The sequence below is a fragment of the Cyclopterus lumpus genome, chromosome 14, assembly GCF_009769545.1.
Source record: "Cyclopterus lumpus isolate fCycLum1 chromosome 14, fCycLum1.pri, whole genome shotgun sequence".
In the NCBI taxonomy this organism is placed as follows: domain Eukaryota; kingdom Metazoa; phylum Chordata; class Actinopteri; order Perciformes; family Cyclopteridae; genus Cyclopterus; species Cyclopterus lumpus.
In genome coordinates, this window is record NC_046979.1 from 11,457,073 (window position 1) to 11,478,458 (window position 21,386).

General features: G+C 39.6%; 3 protein-coding genes across 5 annotated transcripts; all 3 read right to left on the reverse strand.

Annotated features, from left to right (window-relative positions):
* Positions 1 to 628: 628 nt before the first annotated feature.
* timm10b (translocase of inner mitochondrial membrane 10 homolog B (yeast)) lies at positions 629 to 2,824 on the reverse strand. The gene is made up of 3 exons (XM_034550113.1): positions 2,540 to 2,824; positions 2,349 to 2,444; positions 629 to 1,870 (listed from the first exon to the last, which is right to left on the reverse strand). The coding sequence occupies exons 1-3, from the start codon at positions 2,567 to 2,569 to the stop codon at positions 1,220 to 1,222; spliced, it is 777 nt and encodes a 258-aa protein (XP_034406004.1). The 5' UTR covers positions 2,570 to 2,824; the 3' UTR covers positions 629 to 1,219.
* A 2,846-nt stretch (positions 2,825 to 5,670) lies between these two features.
* LOC117742802 lies at positions 5,671 to 8,747 on the reverse strand. Of its 3 annotated transcripts, XM_034550439.1 has the most exons (7): positions 8,633 to 8,747; positions 8,156 to 8,260; positions 8,031 to 8,073; positions 7,763 to 7,878; positions 7,344 to 7,402; positions 7,096 to 7,175; positions 6,488 to 6,563 (listed from the first exon to the last, which is right to left on the reverse strand). In XM_034550439.1, the coding sequence occupies exons 1-6, from the start codon at positions 8,637 to 8,639 to the stop codon at positions 7,119 to 7,121; spliced, it is 387 nt and encodes a 128-aa protein (XP_034406330.1). In that variant the 5' UTR covers positions 8,640 to 8,747; the 3' UTR covers positions 6,488 to 6,563; positions 7,096 to 7,118. The 3 variants fall into 3 exon arrangements, with proteins under 3 accessions (XP_034406328.1, XP_034406329.1, XP_034406330.1); XM_034550437.1 differs by lacking the exon at positions 7,096 to 7,175 and having other exon boundaries at positions 5,671 to 6,563; XM_034550438.1 differs by having other exon boundaries at positions 6,471 to 7,175.
* A 1,285-nt stretch (positions 8,748 to 10,032) lies between these two features.
* si:ch1073-15f19.2 lies at positions 10,033 to 15,618 on the reverse strand. The gene is given in 9 exon segments (XM_034550178.1): positions 10,033 to 10,783; positions 10,964 to 11,049; positions 11,052 to 11,074; positions 11,755 to 11,974; positions 11,976 to 12,214; positions 13,990 to 14,146; positions 14,308 to 14,411; positions 14,899 to 15,237; positions 15,476 to 15,618. Coding segments are annotated over 9 exon segments (1,395 nt in total). The 5' UTR covers positions 15,558 to 15,618; the 3' UTR covers positions 10,033 to 10,638.
* Positions 15,619 to 21,386: the final 5,768 nt, after the last annotated feature.

Genomic DNA, 21,386 nt, shown 5'->3' on the forward strand with positions numbered 1-21,386 from the left:
GACCAATAATGACATCCTTTACACCTGGGCTTTCCTTTTGACTAGTCAACATGACTTTCCTAAGGCCTAACTGTGCTGATTATGAGCTTTCAGAGTTAAAAACATATCTGAAGAACTCTCTCTGGCAGTCAAACTATGTAACGGTGTCTTTGGCTCTTCGGCTCATTGGCCAACATGCAGCTAATACATATGTATGGCTGATTTATTGGTCAGGCTTATGCTTTTTGACATGCCAGAAAGAAAAGCTTCTGTGCTTGCTGACTCACTTGTCATGACGTTTTGTGACTCTTGAATAGAACAGCCATTGTTAATGTTTTCCTACTAGGACAAGAATATTTACTGTGTTATTGATCAAGTTTGAGTGATCAAAAACAGTGAGAGCGTGGCACGATAGGCCCAGACCACTGCTGTGTTAGGACATCCAGCGGCAGCAGGACTTTAAGAGGTTGTCAATGGAACATTTCAATCAAATACATGACAAAAGCAATATGCACTCATTTCTATTGTTGAAGATGATCACCTTTCAAACAGTTATTAGAAATGAGCGTGTTCAGGGTGTCATTAGATTGAGTCCCCCGGGCCGATGTAAGTCCAAACACGATCAAGCCTCGACGATCAAGGAGGCAGCTTTGATCTATATGGAGCTTTTATTGACAGCATCACTAAATCATATAATTTCAACTGACATAGTACACACACATACATATGGTTACAATAACTTCCTTCTTGTTTTGTATCTATGAAAAAACATTTAAACCTATGATTGCAATGTCTGCATAGTTGTTTTTGTTAATATTTCTGACACTCACAAATAACTATATATTCTTATCAAGAGTGACATGCTTGATTGTTTTGTCACCATAGGGGTTCATGTTATCTTCCTGTCAGATCAGGGGGCAGTAAATATGTAATCTAAAATTATGTTGATTAGTCAACAGCCTACCGTGACTACAAGCACTGAAAAACCTAAAAGTCTTTATTTGAAATATGAAAAACATAAAATGTTCCCATTTGAGAGAATATACTCAGAAAAAAGACAATATGACATGAAGAGTTCAGTTATAATAGTTGTTGAAAAGTTTATGTTATTGTATAATGCATGTCAATCTATTAATCAGCAATTATTTTCAGCAATGTCACATTTGTTTTTTTCTGTGGAGGGAGTAAAGGCCAAAGCACTACAGCTTAACCTCCGGAGACACACCCGGACGGGCCGTCGTTACTGGCCCGACGGCGGGGGAACCTCTGGGGCCCTCTGGGGCCCCGACAGGCTCTCAATGGATTTAGACACTGTCGGTGCAGCTACCGTTGACAAGGGTACATCTGGTTTAAATGGCGTAAATACAGGCACAGAGATATCCGACTCAATTGTGGCACCAGCTATTGGCGGCAGAGGTAAACCTGCTGTATAAGATGGTCCATTGCCAGCTCCATTAAGCACAGAGAAATGTGCTGATTCGATCACAGGTGTGAGCGGTGTTGCAGCTGATAATTGGACTTTTGATGCTGTCGTGGAATTGGACATGACAGTGTCTAGCTCAACTGGAATATTCAACCCTCCTGGCTTTAAGACGGAGCCATGGGCCCCTGGTCCAGCATCGTCAATCGTCATTGAGGAAAAAGGTTGATCCAATAGTTGCATGGGTTGAGATGAGGCGATGGGGGTTTGAGATGCTGGTGAGGCCTCTGTGGCAGGAGGCTCCACATTCACGGCTGCGGCAGCCTCTGCTGCCTTGGCCATTTCTGCTGCCTTGCTCTCCATCTCCTCCATCCGGCGCTGCACCATCCGAGGCATCAGCTGCACGTAGGTGCTCATCAGGCGGTGGTTCGAGCGAATCAGCTTCCCCGCACAGCTGTCCACACATTGATCCTGGATGGACAACAGCAATGATGAGTGGATCACTTAAAAGGAAGCACTTTGTAACAAAAAACGGGTTGGAAAAGTGCCGTATAAATAAAGCCTAACATGTCCACAGACTCTGTATTTCATGGTTTGTATTAGGTTCAATAAATGAGAATCTTAAAACTAGAGCATAATGTAATATTAAGGTGAAAGCATGATGTTGTGTAGAATATTACATTGTGATGTCACCATCAATGACCCATATGCACAAACCAAGTCACTGGCTCGTTCAGAGCCCCGAACTCAACCTAATACACCTTTTGGGATGAATTGACACCAAGCCAGGCGTATTCATGCCTATGCTTTTGGGATATTCAAAACGTATCTGGATATGTCATGTTTGTGCGTCTATGCCGATTTGGACATGTTCTGTAAGATTACAAGCACACAAATGGCAGTTAACGTGAAAGGTGACGCGTCGAAGTGAAACACATATGATTCGTACCTCGTCCATGGTGAGGTTTCTGTAGTTGAAGTTGCTGCTGCATCGATGGAAGCAAATTTCAGTCATGCGGTTGTAAACCAGGAGGAAATCCCGGAGCTGTAGGAGACACAATCACCCAAACTCACAATCAAACGGCTTCTTTTACAAATAAATACCCAAAGTATCCGCCACTGTATCTGAATGAGACTTACATTTCTCAGTTGCTGCTGCTCCGGCTCCATCGTGATTCCGCCCCAAGTTGACTATCGTAATGTTGTAGTTAGCTAAAATGCTAACATCGAAAGATAGAAACGAGCGAGTTATTGATTCCCCGATATGTAGCTGTCGGGGGGGGGGTGAATGACAGCACAATCACGCAAGATTTAATTTATACGTCAGCTTCAACACATTGCACCCAAAACGCAATATGGTTTAGGGAATGGTTTAGGATGGCATGACATTCACATGCGCGCTGCCATTTTTTTCTAACAAAGATCGTCTACGAATTGCAAGATGCGTCACTCCGCAGTGTTACCAACTCCTCAGTAAGGAAAGTCGCTATTGGCTGTCCGAAAAGTCGACAGAAGTCGCCAATGACGCCATCGCCTAATTTTCATAATTGTAATGGAGACAGGAATATAATGATATAGGATTTTTTTTGGTACTCATTAATTGCATCTTGCTTTGAGTGGAACCGTTATGAGGCTTTGCCTTTCGAGTTGTCATGTTTTTTATATCACAAAGTTTGACATGAAATGTATCCAAAAGTCTCCAATTACACAAGAAAAAGTCGCTAGATTTGTCGCTATTGGCTTTTGATAAAAAAAAAAAAGAGGATTTGGAAAGTCAACAGATTTAGCGACAAAGTCTCCCCTCGCCTGCTTCACAAAGGACCCCTGAGCTGATTTAAGTGCCTGTATGAACGTTACTAATTGTAACCAAATATTAACCTAAATCATTTCAGTTTATATTGCAGATGAACAAATGTCAGGTGAATAAACAAAACAATTAACAATAAATGCAAATAATAAATAAATGAGAATATGGGGGGTGTCCATGTCCAGTTCCTATTATTGTATCCCAACATTAATGTGGGCCCCAAATTCAGCCGAAGGGAGCCGCTCAAAGTTTTCTCCCACTATAGGTTCTGTTTCGGTGAGACGTTTGTTGAATGAAACCACATCCACTCGTAACGCGTCCATGGAGGCCTGCAATGATAGAGAGGAGGTCTGAATCAGCGCCGTCATGTCTTCTTTCATTGTGGTGCAGGGAGGACAGCTGTTGTAATGGCGTCCGTCGAGGGCGAAGTGCATCCCCTCACCTGGGGATGGGTCTGACCACTTTCTGTATATTAAAAAGTATGACACAAAGGAGGCCTTAAAGGTCAAATATAAAAAGTAGCCGGGAGCGCGTCTCCGCACTACATCCTCTAACCGGAGGTTCCCCTTTGACACAGTCTTAACAACACTGTGAACATTGTATAGATTTTCTTTGCTTTACATTGACCAGCTGTTTGTTGTTATGGCCCTACACCCCACATATTGATAAATATGCACTCACAATATTTACTGTCACATAACTGTAACTGATTTTTGGGTCTTCTCTTTATGTTGCCTGTTCAGTTTATATCCCAAGTTGATTGGGTGTAACTGAGAAAGAGATGGATATTATATTACTGGCTGCTTACTACAACCCTGAGCCACACATCTAAATAGCTCACTGTCACGTTACTCAGTCCGTCTGCTCTGCCCTCCATCACTTTGACAGTTTGCAAAGGGCTCTGCATAATGTTTTGAGTGTATTTTTTTCTGTGTAATTAGACTGACATGATATTTAAAAATATGTAAATGCATCTGTCTTAGATTTCCTCAAGAGGCCAGTCTAATCAAAGACTGTTCACTTGCACCTCTCTGACAGCGTTTGACCTGCAGACTAAACAGCCGTAATGTCTCCTGTGAGATCAGGTGTGTGTGTGACGGCATGTCTACTGTGAGATCAGGTGTGTGTGTGTGACGGCTGACCTGGAGTTGACTTTGCAATGACCCACTTTTCACGTGCAGCCCCATCCCACTCATACCCACTGCCGATTACCTCCCTAACATGCATTAAAAGGACTCCCCTATATCCTGAAGTCCTGGCACATCACTATTCAGCCAAACTAGGTCAAAGTAGAACTTCCCTCCTTCAATGCATTTCATTCATTTGTCCTCCAACCTAGTTACTGTATGGCAACATTCAGTCACACAGTTCTTACATTCGCCTTGCTTACTATAACTATACAACATATTTGTATGGGATGTATTGCTATCAAGAGTTCCAAGCAGGGCATGTGGGTATGTGGTGGATCAGCTTCACTGCTTGTGAGTGTAAAAACAAGCTATTGTCATATGGGGTCAGATCAGTCTCAATAATTGCAAATGCACACAGAGAGACATTAATTGTATATCCCTCCGCATTTATGAATCCAGCCACAGCAGGGGAGTCTCATAAATCCCACACAGACATGTGGAGCAATCCACAAACAAATGCAGTGCGATCGACAAATAAATACATACAAATCCACATAGAAATGCAGAAATGTATTTGTGATTTTTCTTTTACATTTATGTGCCCTCGATGGACTGGCGGCCTGTCCAGGGTGTCCCCTGCCTTCGCCCCATGTCAGCTGGGATAGGCTCCAGCGCCCCCGCGACCCTAATGAGGATAAGCGGTATTGAAAATGGATGGATGGATGGATTTATATAAATCGTAATTTATTTGTGTGCATTTGAATGTATTTGTGAATCGTTCTGCGTGGCAAATATTTTCAGTTTTTGGTTTCATACCAAGATGTGACGGTTACTATTGCATTGTTATTTGTGTAATCCATAGAGGGGAAAGAGGCCATGGTCGGCTTTTGAAAAGCTGACAACCAGTTAGTGTCCTGCAGGTCTCTGACTGCTGAGTTCACTTCAGAGCTCAGCTCCCTCAGCAGATAAGAGGGCAGTAAATTATCCTCCCCAAGTGGGGATTACAGAGAGGGAAAGAACCATTTCAGCAGACGGTGCATTAGTGGACACGAGCAATAGATTATGAAGCTAATGACCATTATCGTAACTTTGATGTGGAAAATCTTCTGTGTGTGACATTTACATGACAATATGCCAACAAGGAAAATAAAATGACTTCTTGCACTATATATACCACTTCACTTTTATACTTTCTTGTGCTTAAATCTATCTTCATATTAATATCTGTCTACAGTCATTACATGACTGAAAAGCTGATTAACAAATGCTTAGACGACATTTATTCAACATTTATTCATGAAAGTTTAAAAGCTTGGCGATTCAGCATGGAAAAAAAATTATGATTTATTTTTCCCTTCGCACATTTCTGAGACTTCTGTTGATGTATGATTATGAGGCATCAAAACAATAGCGCTCTTTCGTGTCCTGTGATGCTGTTTTCGTTGTCTTTCGCAATACATTTGAACATTTCCATGTGGCCCTTGACCTCTAAATGTCACCCAGTTTCCTTTTCTCTTTATATCCTCTATATTTATTACATCATCTGCACAGAAAGGACACGGTTAGTTCCTGAGATACTCAGTGTGAAGAGTTCAATCAGTAGTTTGTTCGCAACAAAAAGGAAATTGCGCACCGCTCGTTGAATATTGAAGGTGACATAGTTCTCATCCTTGCAGACACAGTAAAGGACAATCAGTTTTACTTTTCAGGTGTCTTTACTTCTGAACATCTTAATTCGATGTCTGTCTAATCTTGTTGGTCACTATCATGCTAAAGCTGCTGATGAAATAGCCTCTACCTCGGCCAGCTGTGTGCATGCATCATTACTATCTTGTCTATCTTTTCTGTCCTCACTCCCTTGCCCTCCTTTCCACCTTGTGCTTTGCCCATCCTCCCTCCTTCGTATTCCCTCCCAACCCACATCCTCCCTCTCCATGTTTATGCCCCTTTCTCTTTCCATCTCCTGTGTTTCTTGGGCTATCTGTTGACTGTTCAGGTAGATGCTACTGTGTAAAACCATGGTGCTGGTGTCTCTGGAAGGAAGGTGAGCATCCATGTCTGCTTCCACCTCAAATAAAGCATTCGTAGAGGGTGTGAGGTGGACTGGCATCTCATCTGGAAGTGTGCTCCCTCGCTGAGCATGGCCTTGCAGGTGGCGATTCTTCTTCATGCGTTTTTTTGCCATCTTTAGATCCAGCGAGGCATAATTCAGGTCAGGCTCTAAAGACTTGTGTCAAACAAGAGACACAATGTTTGTATTAATAAACAAAAAAGCTGCAGTTTAAATGCTATATCTCGATATTGTGGCTGTGGCTGTAGGTTCTCATGTATTTCGGAAAGTCTAGTTTATTTTTAGAACATGTGCTTAATTGTGTTCATCGTGACCACAATGTCTATGGTGCTGCCTTCCGTTATGAAAGCAAATTTTTCCACATGGTGTGAACTAGTCTGTACTCGACGTGTGTACTTTTACACCACATACATGCCCTCACATTTTAGTGAATGTAACAACAAATATATTAGATGTACAAATTATAGTCAAGCGACTGGTCTAGAATATGATTATACTTTGTAAAGAACTCATAAAGCCAGCTGTTGCTTTATTGATATTAAATATTGGAGATGGTACTTGAAAAGTTATTTTCTAGTTTTCTGATTGCTCAAAGTACTTTGACACATTCACTCATTCATACACAGATGGCAGGGGCTACCATGCAAGGTGCCACCTGCCCATCAGGACTCAAACTAAGCATTCGTACCCATTCATACAGCAATTTGGGGTTTAGTGGACTAGCGCAGCCGGGGATCGAACAGCCGTCCCTCTTATTGAAGGATGGCCCTGCAAAGATGCAAAGATTTGTGCAATTAGGATCTGTGAAAATAATAACTCAATAATGAGTTCAGGCCCTGCACAGGCTATCACATGTATGATATAATGATACACTATAGGATACAGTAAGTAATATCATCACAGACAGAAGTCTAAGTATACAGTCAAAGCCATTACCTTCATACGATCTCTTGTGTGTTGCATGGTCATTATCTCATAGCAGACGTCTATGGAATCTGAACAAGTAAAACACAGGATTTGGACATCTGTAATCGCAATATACACACACATGCAACACAAATGACAAAAGAGAAATATCTTAAAGGTTCAACAAACACGGCGCATTTTTTTAAACAGTGGTCTTAAAGGATATACAGTTTTTATCCGAATGCATTTATTTATGCATGTATCTAAAGTATAACCTGCATGGAATGTCTTGTTTAAATACACACTGAATGTTTCTAAAAGGAAACAATAAAATTGTCATTATTATTAAAAATATATAGTAGACAAATCATAGAAAAATAATTTCTTTGAAAGATGCAGTGATTTGTTATAAATCTTAAGTTAAATGACAAAATGCAGTCGGTGCTCACCTCTTCTATCTGAGCTGATGTTGCCGTAGATCGGATTTTCATGTTGCCCATGAAGATTGTCCTGCTGCTCATCATCATTGAGGTTAGGAAAATGATGGCCTTCATCTTGAGACGGGCTTCAACAAAATATGGAAGAACAATTTCTAAGTATTTTTCCACATCAAAAAGAAAAGAAATACTGGAATACTTATTTCTTACTACAAATTTAGACCTAATGGACTGAATAACATGCACACGTTTAAGCCTCATTAAATAAATAAAAGAATACCTTTCTGCTGTGCAAATGTGTGTGAAGCAGCGCTCGTCAGTGTCTGCATGAACAAAATACTGAGAGCTTTAGAATCAATGGTGACAACAACAAAAACAATGACTTTACGTGTAACAATACGGTACCTCTGCACAATTTGGTCCGTCGTCTGATGCAGAAGATGACATTGAGCATCAAAGAGATGAACAAGGCAAGAGATAACAGCCCCAGACCTAGCATGTTGAGGGATTCTAAAAGACAAACACAAAACGACTACTCACTATTTTTCTTTTTTTTTTGTGAGATGTAGGTAAAAGCTATTATATCCTGAACCATGCCAATCCCTGACTTTAAAGATGTGAAATTGGAGGAAAAACGGAAAGTAGCCGTTATAGAACGTTATTCATTCTAGGCACTGTACCAGAAATACACACTGTAGCAATTTCAGCTAAACAATACTGACACATTTCATAGGAAATTCATTATTTCAACTGTAACCACAGTTTTATTGTAAATGTATCTTAACTTCTAAGTTGAATAAATCATTTGATGAAGCATAATAAAAGCATTGCAAAGGAGCACTATTTAGTTGTAGATCTAAATCTAATTTTAGGACAGCCTACCTGTCATGTTCCAGCCGTCTTGAACAAATCTGGTTGTCTGTCTGAAACGACTGCTCTCCGACTACAGGGCATCACCGTGTTTAGTCAGTGAGGTGAGCTACAATGTAGTCTATTTTTACTTTGCGTTTCTTACCTCTTTCTTGTCACACTGCTTTTTGGGCTGCTCTTCAGTTACGAACAGGAAGCAATGTAACCTCATTCTGAGGCACTCAGTCTCAGTCCCGTTGTGAGGTACAATACAATCTAAAATAAATGACTATCTTAAGAAATATCTCATTAGCAAGTTAAATAGATTTATTGTTATAACAAAATGTCAGCACATAAACAAACAAGCAAATACGACTTTGCACCCTAAAAACCTAACATTTTCATTTCATTTATTTGTGAGCTAAGAATGTTTACATGTTTTGGAAATGAAAAAAGACCCCAATTATAGCCCTAACTTACTGAACCTAATTCTGTGAATTTGGTTTTGAATACAGTACAATTGAGCTTTATATATTACACGGGCTGTGTGTGTGCTTGGGGCTTCAGAGCTATGTATATCAAGAATGTAGTTTGCCTTACACAGAGTATAATTGTGGTTTTGCTACTGCGGTCGGAAAGTCAGAAGAAAAACAAGAGCAGTTTTGAAAGGTTTCTCAGTAAAAAATATTTTTACCAAATCAAGGGAGGCCCACTTAGTGTGGTCTACATACTAAATTAGTTTGTCTCAAATAAACAATCAATATAATCAATAATATAATATACCTTGAATAGGGAAGGTAGCGCCGTAGTAGCACTTTAGTAGCACTTAAATGGCTCTTACTGATAACACTTTGTAGTTTAACACTTTAGTAGCACTTAAATGTCTCTTACTGATAGCACTTTGTAGTTTAACTTTATTGAAGAAATTGTACTTGCTTGATTCTTGTTGTTCTGAGTTTGGACTCATGGTTTAATGCACTTATTGTAAGTCGCTTTGGATAAAAGCGTCAGCTAAATGACATGTAATGTAATGTCAATACAAAAGAATAAAAGAAATGTATAAAACCTGTAAATACTACAAATTATGAAAATCTATATTAACATTTCCAATTCACACTTCCTGTGTGTGTGTGTGTGTGTGTGTGTTGGTATCATGTAGATGTTATGTGTTAAACATTTAGCCCATGTAATGTGTGGTTTAAGTCCCACTTTGTACTCTCCAGTGTCACTCTGGTACATGTGGACAACAGTGGTCTTTTGATATAAATATGTCCGTCAATTTGCTGCATCAGCACTAAACAGCTGCAAAAGGTAAAAGAGTGAGTCATTGGACATCTTGGACAAGAAAACCTAAATCGCAGCTATAAGAGATGAAAGACATAATTGGAAAGTAAATCAGCCAAATAGTTCAAAGTGTGTTGTTTGTCTGGAAATAAAATGTTTATTCATTGCTGCATAAGATATAGTAGCTTGGACTTTATTAAAAAAGACAATGTAAATATATAATATTGCAAGAATACCATACAAACAAAAGTAAATAAGACAAGCACCTTCAGTGTAATTGCTCAAGGTCAATTTAAATGGTCAATAGACTTGTACTTGTCTTGTACCTTTCTAGTCTTCCGACCACTGAAAGTGCTTTAACACTTCATGTCTTCATCCATTTATACACTGATGCCCTTCAGCACTATCCAACCACTCACACCCGTTCACCGTAGCCACAGCCTTCCTGCTGACAATCTTTTAATTTAAAAAGCCACAGCCGCCCAGAGTCAAATTAAACCAACTTGTATTTATATTTATAAAGGTTAGAAAACATGATGATGTTTTTACACCACTGCTATACACAAAAGCATATAACCCCCTCCAGTGAGTCACATTAGGACAATTGTCTGTGTTGTAACTGCAGTTTTAACTGACCATAACTGCAAGTGATACACTTTGCAATTCTGCATGTGAACAAAATAGGATACAGCGCACACACTATATCCCCACAGGAACTTGCAATGCATCAACTGCCATTAATAATATATTTGTCATTATACATTAATACACATTTGTTTCATATCTTTAGGTTCCATCACAGAGTCACATCTTGAATGCTGTGTTGAAATCGCATGGTGTCTTGCAGCTGTATACTTGACTGGAGGAGGAGGAGGTTTGAACGGAGGCGGTAGATCCATTCTGCAGAGAGAGAGAGAGAGAGAGTATAATATTGACTCGTGCCATTGCTAGAAAGTTATCCAAAAAGCATACGTTTTTTAAAGATCTTGTGTTTCTATTGGGAAAAAAGAGAGATATGAGTGCATTACTCAGAATAAATGCAGCAGGTGTCGAGAGTAGTTGCATGGATAGAGTTTTAACCTCTTCTTCCTTATTTGTCTCAAGTAGAGGAAGCCAGCCGCAGCTATCAATACCAGGATTGGAACAATGATTAACGACAACAACAGGATGACGCTGTGCACCCACCAGTACCTGAGAAGCAAATGCAGTCAGGGAAAATAGTGTCATTTGGGAGGACAGCAACAGCAAAAGATATGTTTCTAAGATGTCAATCAGCTTGCTCTGGTGAAACCCTGCAGACTCCAACAAATATGGATAATAATTCTAAAGCTACAACACCTTTTTTGCCTTGAGGCAGAAAAGTGTCTTGCCATCCTCCCCCTCAGCAGGTGGCAGTCAGAAGTTGACGTTTTTTTTTTTTTAAACAAGATTTCTACCTTTTTAAAATGCATCTAGCCAGAAGCTGATACAACTGGAATCTGCACAGCCTTCATATGTGATGAAGATACAAATGGTGAAATCAAAGAAACTGCGGCTGTTATTTATCTGCATTTTTCTTAAGAGGGTCTGGCCTTCGAGCATTTAGCGCATTTGAGTTATTTGCTTCTTTAAAAAAAATGTTCTATTGTTTTATTGCCATCACTGCTGCTGCTCTCGGCCCCTTTAGAGCACAAAATGTGCCCAAAACAATCTGAGAGCACCACTAAACCTTTTTCAAGCAAACAAAGATGTAGGATCTCAGGCAAAAGACCGGGCATGGCACGGTTGATCATGGTCACAGATTCTAACCTAAGAATGTTCGATTCAAGGGAGGAAAATGTAACAACGTTGCCAACCTGGATCAAATGTGTGTGCTAAATAGTAATTATCACCTTCATCCTCAATGACTATCGTTGTATTTCCAGTGCTCAGAGTTGGGGATGCACCAGGATTGCCTTCCATGGACTCATTCGTCGTCTCATATGTTGATCTGAAAACCTTATTACCATAACTTAATGTTGTGGATAGATTGAATGCCACTGATTGGTCAGAAAGAGTGACCGTGTTAGAATCGTGAGTTGGGTGTATCTCCTGATCATTGGAGTTGTTAAAAATGATAGGGGTCAGTGTGTGTGATAGGGGATAGCGTGACACTGACATGTGTAGGATTTGTTAAAGAGGTCATATGCTCTTCAGCTGAGACATTTTTGGAGTTTGGATTCTCATCTTTTACATCAGTGCTCATATTCATGGTCCAAGTTACATTGGTGTCAGTTGTTGAAAGCCCAGTGGTCGCTGATGTGGAAAGGCCCTCCTCAGTTACGTTAGACTGTGGTGGCACTGTCACAAGATCTGAAAGTAGCAAAACATGGAATAAATGTGCTGTCAGCAACCATAAACCATCCACAGAATCAAATACCTACTTTCTGGAAGCTTTCATGGTGCTTACTTCAAAAAAAGACCTGACATGGAAAACTGCACTTGGATTCACTAACTGTAGCCAGGAAATTGTTGGCGGCATTCACCTAATTGGCATATTTTGGAAATAGTTTGATGCCACTCAAATCTGTAAGAATTCAAATGTAGCTGCTTAGTTAAAGCATAACGACTGGAAATTGTTTATTGCCAATCGGTCTACGAGTGTAGTTTGATTAATCTGAACAAACAGAAATGTGGGTTGTAGTTTTACAGCAGTAAAAGGAGTCAAATCATGTGCTGGAACAATATTTTTACTTCCTGACCTCTCTGCGGGTTGCCTGGCAACTGTTACCGGCTAAGATATAATCCAGCACTTAACCTCCAATAAAATGGCAAGTGTCGATGTTACATCTTGGTTTTTGTACACGTTTCCCCAAAATGTTGAACCATTCCTTTAACAAGCTTAACATTGGAAAGTTGACTCTGGAGTCGGAACTATAAGTGATGCACTCCAAAACTTTAAAATACCCACAGTGCATAGTTGAACATCATTAAAACATGGACAGAGTTGGCATTTACAAGGCCACTCTGTGCATAATCAACAGGGTTTATTCAAGAACCTGCACCAGGAAACCATGGGCAAAGGTTCCTGAGGAATAAGCGTGGCCATGAATTGCAAATACAATCTTATGGTGTTAATGTATTCCTAATTATTGAGTACATTAGATAATCTGTTTTGCATCAGTTGTTTTCAACTATTTGTTTTCTTCCCTGCGTACCCCCACGTTTACACCAGGACATGGTACACCATACCCCATTCGACGTAACTAAGAAAAGCATATTAAATGCAATCCAATGTTGCGGTGCATTGTGATCAAATGCAACGTGTTTCAAGCATCTAAATTCAGTATTTTCAAGCCTTCATTTGGACTGTACTACTCCTGTATGTCCAACAGATTGTGCTCTCACCCAGTGTCAGAATACAGGCTGCTGTGTTGAAAGTAGATAGACATCCAAAGTCCCCTCCTGCTCTTCCTTTCTCTGTGGCTTGCGTTTTTACTTTTGTTATAGTTTGATATGAGAAACATGAATATATATGAAATATGTCCTGCCCTGCTATTTTATTTTATTTCATTGTCTATATGTAAACATGTTTGCTGCTGCTTCAAAGTAATTTCCCCCTGGGGGATGAATAAAGTACATATCTTATCTTATCTTATCACAAAGAGAAAGAAGACAGCTGAGCATTACTTTCCTGCACAGGCACCTGATGGCACTCTACCAAACTACATCACCAGTGGGTGGCAGACAACATGCAGTTTGGTTGTTTTACAATTTAAAACTGTGAATACTGTTTCAGTCGAGCTTGGTCCCACGAGGCAATTGATTTGCAGCAAAACATTACAAGTTTCCCTCTTAAACCTTTGTAGCGCCCCAATTTATTCACAGCTACTAGTGCGTCCTCATAACATGGCTGGCAGCTTCAACATCCTTTGAATCTCTATTTCCTTTTTGCTAATTAAAAAAATTAAATTGAGTGAGCTCCAGTATAATAATAACAAGTCAAGTATCAGCTCTTTGGTCGAGTGCAGTCTATTAAGTCATTCGGTCTCTTGGGCCCTCTACTAGATTGTTAATCCAGCCCTGAGGAAAAGATGAAATTGAGTTTGACACGAGAGACATAACAGCAAAGAAATGTAGAGGCTCACCTATATTTAAGCTTGTGGTTGCTGTTAGCACTGTGATGATAAACTCTTTCTGCAGACTTTGGTTTCCTGTGCTGACAGTCAGTGTATAAACCCCTGTGTGAGCATCAGCCACACACCAGAGCTCCAGAGATTCATTGTCTGACACCAGCGCCTTGTTCTAGGGCAGAACAAGATTATGTGTAAAAATACCTTTTTCAAACAGAGATCTTTTGTGTATTGTAGGTTTTAATGTCAGAGGTAATCAAATCATCTTGACGTTCGATGCATGAAAATTAAATTAAGGTCAGAAATGGGCTGATTAACAGATGTCTCCGATACCTTAGTCCACTTATACTTTGCATCAGGGATCAGTCTGCATTTAATGGTCACATTTTCTCCAGAATGGACCTCGACTGCGCTCTCCACATCACACTTTATGTCATCTAATAGAGAGAAAATATCAGATTAATTTGGAGTGACAACACAATACTGCCTATTTAAAACATCTGCTGTAAAATGAATACAGCAAATGACACTTAGCAACAACAATTATGTTAGATGCAACACACATGAACAGCCTCTTCTGCCCTTTTTTTTTTTGTTTATAACACCCCTTCAGTACCCTTACAGCTAAAGGGCATATTGTGCCTGCATCATTGGACAACTAAATGAGTGATAAGGACAAATAATGTAAGATAAACAGAGGGAAGAAAATACATACTTTTGGATGTGTTTTTGCAATTATTACATGCATTTGCTCAGAAGCAAAAAAATATTGAGATTGGCAGAGGAACGGACTCTGATGCGATCGAGAGTAACATGAAATGTATGAATTGGACATCAGGATAGAAAGCTACTGCACATCTCTATGCTGCAGCGTCTGGTTGTGTTATGTAGGTATCGCTTTGCATGTACTCGCCTCCATCTTACCTTTGATCTCTAGCACTGTTTCCCTCCAGATGGAGCCCAGAGGAAAACTTGCCATGTCACAAACATAGATACCACTGTCCTGTGTTGTCACCCCGTAAAGTTGAAGAGAGGAGCACATCGATGTGTTGTCAACCTGCATGGTGACGTTAGGCCAAAAAAGAACGAGTCCTTTATCTGGGTTGTACAGAGCCAGCTTTGTGCTTTCATGTTTGTTCTTCCTCCATTCAATACTGACGATCTTGAGATCAGGACTCTTTTTTATAGTGCAGAGCAAGGTAACGTTCTGGCCCACTACTGCTTCCATCCTTTCATATTGGAGCCTCTCAACCTCCTGAAGCCCTGTTGAGCACATCAGATGGCATTGGAAGCAAGAACAGCGAGGAGACAAAATCACTTCCACTTTGAAGTTGGTATTACAGACTGCAGTCCGCTGGGATGCAGGCAGATACAATCATAGCATTATACTGAGGCAACTTGTCACACCAAAAGCCAATACACATGTCCAACCCATGGTGAATATCCCATCGTTGCTGATGTATTACATGACATGATGACAGCACATGTGGTCCAGGATTACCTTGAATAATTGAGGCAAGGAGCAGGAGAGAGAAGGCCGTTCCCAGGGCGGCTCTCGCCATGTCTGAGCTCCCCAAACTCATAACGACCAATCAGACAGAGAGTAGACTGTCGACTGAGGTTAAAGAGTGGGGTAGAGACAGAGAGAGACAGAGTGCAGGATTACTTATCTTCACAGGAAGCCACACAGAATGAGTCATATGTGTAGCGCTGTAGCTTTGCGGTGAAAACCTCTAGTGCAAAGCGGATACTTGCAGCAGAAATAAATAACTGCAGTCCTCGTGATTTTGTACTTTTATTCTAGACTAGCTAACAGGATGCTGATAATTAACTCATTTTGACATTACATCACTGATGAGTCAAAACATCTATGAGGCAATACCAAGGGAACACACAAACACAAACAAGACTGAAAGATTAATGCTTTATTTAATAAACTTATTTTTGCATAAGTCGAGTATAAAGTATAAATGAGTATCAAGTCATTTAAAACGTGCAGGTTAACAATTAAATGATATGGTATTTAATTATGTGAACTGTATTTTTGTAATAAACTCAAAGTTTGATTTAGTACAATGTCTTTATGAGAAACTGAATGCAAATAAAAATGGAGTCTTACAGGCACGACAGAGAGACACTCCGAACACACACCTGCAGGTTTGTATCTATGATGTCTGTTTCTTTTAGCTCCATCTGTTGGTCAATGCATACTCAAGAGATTACATTTGGCAATCCTTTCCTCTCCTCCTCCCCTCATTTGGTTTATCTTGTATTCAAGGTGAGCCACTAACTTGCATTAAATAATAATAAAAATGATATATTTTAAAAATATGATGAATTGATTGCTTTATCATCTGGCCTTCAGATGACAGCCTTGTTTTGTCCTCTGTGCTTGTTCGTGGGAAAAATGTCTCGGAGCTTGACACAATATTATTTAGAGATGAGGGACATTCTTCCTGGAAGACATTGAACACTGAACTTTTGATGCGCAAAGTAATTCTTAAAGAATGGAATAATTTGTTTGCAGAGATGGCTTTATATTCCTCAAATAGGTATAACTGATAATTTATAGTTTTTTTATATTTATATTAGGCAAATGCACTTTTGTGGAAATGTTCTTCAGGGATACAAAATAAACTTGTTGAGATACTTATTTGATGAATGGGTTGCCATGTTTTCAGAAGTATTACATTTCATTAGTCAATCAGAAAGAAAGTAACCGTTATTCATATCACAAAATACTTTTATCCAAACAGCTTGTCCAACATTCATTCATTTTATCTTCACATATTATGAGCTCTCCCATTTATATTTTCTGAAGATTCCCTGTAGACCACAATGCCTTTAGATGATTAATAACTTTACAGTCAGTGACCTTTATTTAATTAGGTAGAAGAGTGACTTTCAAAGGAAGATTTATATCAGTATTCTCTCAGTGTTTCATCAAAGTGTAACGGGACTTCGCAGTGTTGCTCTATTTAAAAAGGGCATCATCGCTTCTCTGGAGAGGCGTGGAAATCTCAGGGATTTCTGACAGAATGTAACATCGCCGAGACTACTTCATTCAGTGGCCTACAAATAATGTCGGGAACCAAATGCCAGGCATTTTGGACGATAAGTAGCTTGTAATGACTTCCTAGTGTTCAAGACAGAAAAGTTAAATGGGAACTATTCTCCTTCACAATTAAATAATAATGAACCAAATGAATTACTGCTCTAGGTAGGCTCTGCTCGCTGCTTTCATGCATGGTGAAAAGGAACGAGTGCTGTGACCTGCTGCTGCACCCTGCCCCTCCTGACACACTAATAGTTCCACACTGAGGGCTTGAGGGCTCCTGCCCTATGACCTGCACCAAATTGAAGTATTTGCAGCATTTTGCACGAGAACACTTAGTTGTCTATTCCGTGTGTAGAGAGTTGTATCCGTGTGTGTGTGTGTGTGTTTTTTGTGACTGCTGACCTCAAGGGGTGTGTGTGTGTCCACACTTAAACATATTCTGCACTGCTCACTTATCCACGTTCCCATATGCTTTGCTGCGAGCACTGAGTTATCTCTCTGAATGTGTGGGATGTTTAGAGGCAATGAATTATTTAAATATGGGCATATTGGACAGATTGTCTGACTACAAACCAGTCAGTGCCCCGAGAGGCTAGTGCAAAATATAACAAAGAGGGTAACTTGTACTTTTTTCACATTCTATACCTTCTTTCAAAAGATAATGAACGTGCTATCTATTTTAACAATCACATCAGAATATTGATCACGGTGCACACGTGATCTGGATGTGAATGTTCTTAGAACTTTAAAGGAAGCAAGATGAAGACTCAGTGAACAAGTATATATATATATATATGGTTCTAACTAGGAACACTTTTATTATAGGAACCTGTGTAACATTTTATGCCGGAGTTTAGCAGTGTGAAATATTCTGATGGGATGGACAACCTGGACATTTTCAACATAGCACATATGTTTTTATTTTATTAGTAGTATTTCTTTTACCATGTCTGCGCTTGTCCCTCTAATTATTCCCACTGAGAAAAAAACTTGACAGTTTGAAAAATCTGCTATTTATTTCATGCATTTATATCAATGTTATTAATACGATATGTAGGATATTGTAGTTATGTCATTTTCAGAGCATACACTACTCTATACCACCATACTAGTGGCTTTTTGTGGCTGTAGGACAGCTTTTGCACAACCTGCTTTGAGCTAAATACTAATATCGTGATGCTAACATGCTTAGGCTATAATGTTAATATATTTATGTTTAGCAGGAAAAGGTTCACCACCTCAATTTAACTTGTTAACATGCCAACATACACTATTATTAAACAACAAGTATAGCTGATGCTGATGGGAGTAAGTTTTGCTGCTATTTGGTCATAAATGTATATATTGGACAACATGAAATGTCAGGGGAAGTCATAAGGCTCCGTCCTCTGGAGACCATGAATGTCAAACGACAATCCATCCAATATTTGCTCTCAACTAAAACCTATCCTTAGAGCTAGTGTGGCTTAAAAAACGTTTTGCTTCTAACATTAACTCTACCTTTTTACACTAGTGATGCTACATGACATTTCTGGGAGGTTACCAAAATCACGTTCTGGAAATACTGTTATGGCCTATATAGTGCCTGGGAGTACACAGGAAGTCACATCAGGGTATAAGAAAACCTTGGCAAATGTTGAACCAAAAATGAAATGTTAAAGGCAGTTGAAACACTTTGTGGTTAACAAAGATAAACCAACTAAAATGGAAGCCTGGAAGGACTTCAGTGTCTCTCAGGCCAAAATAATGTTAACTAGAAAATACGTTCAACAGGCCTACCGAAGCAAAAAGAAAAACAATACTGAGCTCCCCAACTATCCACAAAACAGGAGAAAACTGAAATGACAAGGTACAGTAAATAGCAGAGAACCTCTACACAGCTTCCCCAAAATTATGACAAATGGTAGCCTGCACTCAGGCAAAATGATAACACAGGTTCAAAAGATATGAGCGCTCACAGCTCAGAGAGGGACGAGGCAGAAGCACTGTTATGGGAGTTTGTATCCAGTCCACTGATTGACTGATGCCTCTCAGGTGTAGGTGCTGCAGGAACTGCAATGTGGGCGGAGCAGACAGGAAACAGAGAGACGGCACTCTTTCAAAAAGAGGTCAGAGTTAAGTCAGGGTGTGCTTAACAAATACCCATACCACCTTCAGTAGGCCTGCATCTTTAGCTATATAGAACCAATGTGATGCAGAGCCAGTGAACCGACATATGACAACATGAGGCCATTTGGTGGAGTGCGGAAACACAACATTTGGGAGGACTTTGATACTGCCTTTATTTTGGGGGAAGGCTTTACCCATCCAGAAAATTACACATTTACAATGATTGTGTTCACCTTTTTTCACAAATTGTTCCTTTTATGTGCAGCTCCTGTTTTCCTCATGGTATTTGGTAAAATGTTCAGGGTTTCTTATGAAGAATAAATGGATGTGCACAAACAGCAAGCACAGCAGTGGCAGAGAAACCCCAAACTCAGAACAACATCAAACTTCCTGAGTGGGGGCGAGAGTGACTGAGGGAGAGACAAATTGAGAAAGCCATTGTGGTGGACAAAAAAATCTGTTTTGTAACTTGTCAGGACTGTACACAATGGGCCACTGAATTAATGGTTTAAGATGGTGAATAGAATATGGGGGTGTAAGGTATAAAAAACTGAAATGTAACAATGTATTCATCACTCTCCAACTTTGTAAAAAAAGAACAAAAAGACACAGTAAGAAGCAACACCAGACACTGTAGTGAACTGAACAGTGAAATAATGAAGTGCAGACATGTAGTATACAGTGTGAATACATTATTATACATCATACATCATCAGTGGGTTTGTTGGAGTATGTTATCAATTAGGGTCGCATGAGCTCCTCTGCCCCCTTCAAAATTAACCAATATCTCTTGACCTTTCATTCACAAAAGACAAACTAAAACCAAAAAAATAATGTAGCAACAGCTCCAGCAACTTTAAGTCAATGCCTAATTAAATAGTTTAGACAACAGAAAGCGATTGATTTAATTAGGTGGGAAATTTCCTTTCAGTTTGAGGTTACTTCCTTTTTATTCTATACTGTTTTCGTAATGGCTCCCTCTTTTACAGAAACATACTCGTAATACAACTATACTTAGAAACACACTATTGGTTTTCTCAGAGGAAATCTGTGTTCTTTTAAAAGCCATCAAAATGTCAGCTTAGAACCGATAATCCCCAATTATCCCCTGGACATGAATAATATATCTCTATCAAACACAGCATGCAGGGTGAATACAAGTGAATGTGTTGGCAATGTAGGTTTGTGAATGTAGAAATGTCCCCCCTTGCTATTCTGCACAACAAAAGGAATGGCATCCAGCCACATTCCTCCAGTGATGAAGAGGAGGTTATTCTTGGTATATCTCACATTGTTTTTTTGATCTTATGAAGCTAAACAAACAACAGCTTCAAGTCATATTTCCTCCTTGTGAAAGCCGTTAAATTCTCTTGTTTATCTTAAATCCCTTTTATTTCCGTTGACTCCCTCCGGTGGGAAAGACATGCTCCTTCTTTTTACTGTCTCATGTATTTACACTGATCTCTCTGACGGCACAAATATTTTTCGGAAATAGGATGTTGACTTGTACTTTTTAGTTATTACAATTTATCTTCCAGTGCCTCGACAATCAGGCAAGCAATGAGCCAGAAAACTGAAGGTACTGGAGTTTGTTAATGTTTTGCTATTGTACAGAACCATTATACTGTGACGTCTCAGGGTCTCTCAGTCCTCAGGGTCTCCAGTGCATTGAGGAAGAACTAACCCAACAGATGAGAACCTCAGGCTCCAACTGTTGGCTCATTCCTATTGTGATAAATGCAGCTCCATCTTGTACTTTGTCATGCCTCAGGGTTCCTTGCTGTCTCTCATCATCCACTGATTGTACCTTAATTCTCACGACAAAGTCTTAACGCACCTGGAATTCCTTAGTTGCCGTAATTCATCGTCTTTAAACCTCAGCTTACTTTCTGAGCGTTTGAGCTGCTCCCCCAGAAGGAACTACCGGTGGAATACAACTACTTTTAGGTAAGGTAATCTTGTCAGGTGGGATCAAATGGATTAATATGTATTATGTTAAATTAGTGACTCATAGTGTCAAATCCACAGATACTTGACCCACTCTCTGCAAGCTAGCCTATTTTTAGCTCATTGTTTCATGTACAGTTCTGTTCAACTCACTGTATGCTACCAGTCCAGCACAAGACAACAGGCGGGCAAAGATCTGTGGTTAAGACAAGCTGAGGAGATTTTAACATTTTGTTTAACCCTTGCACCCTTGCACCGTTTTCATTTCCTTTATTATTTAAATTCTTAAATATAATAT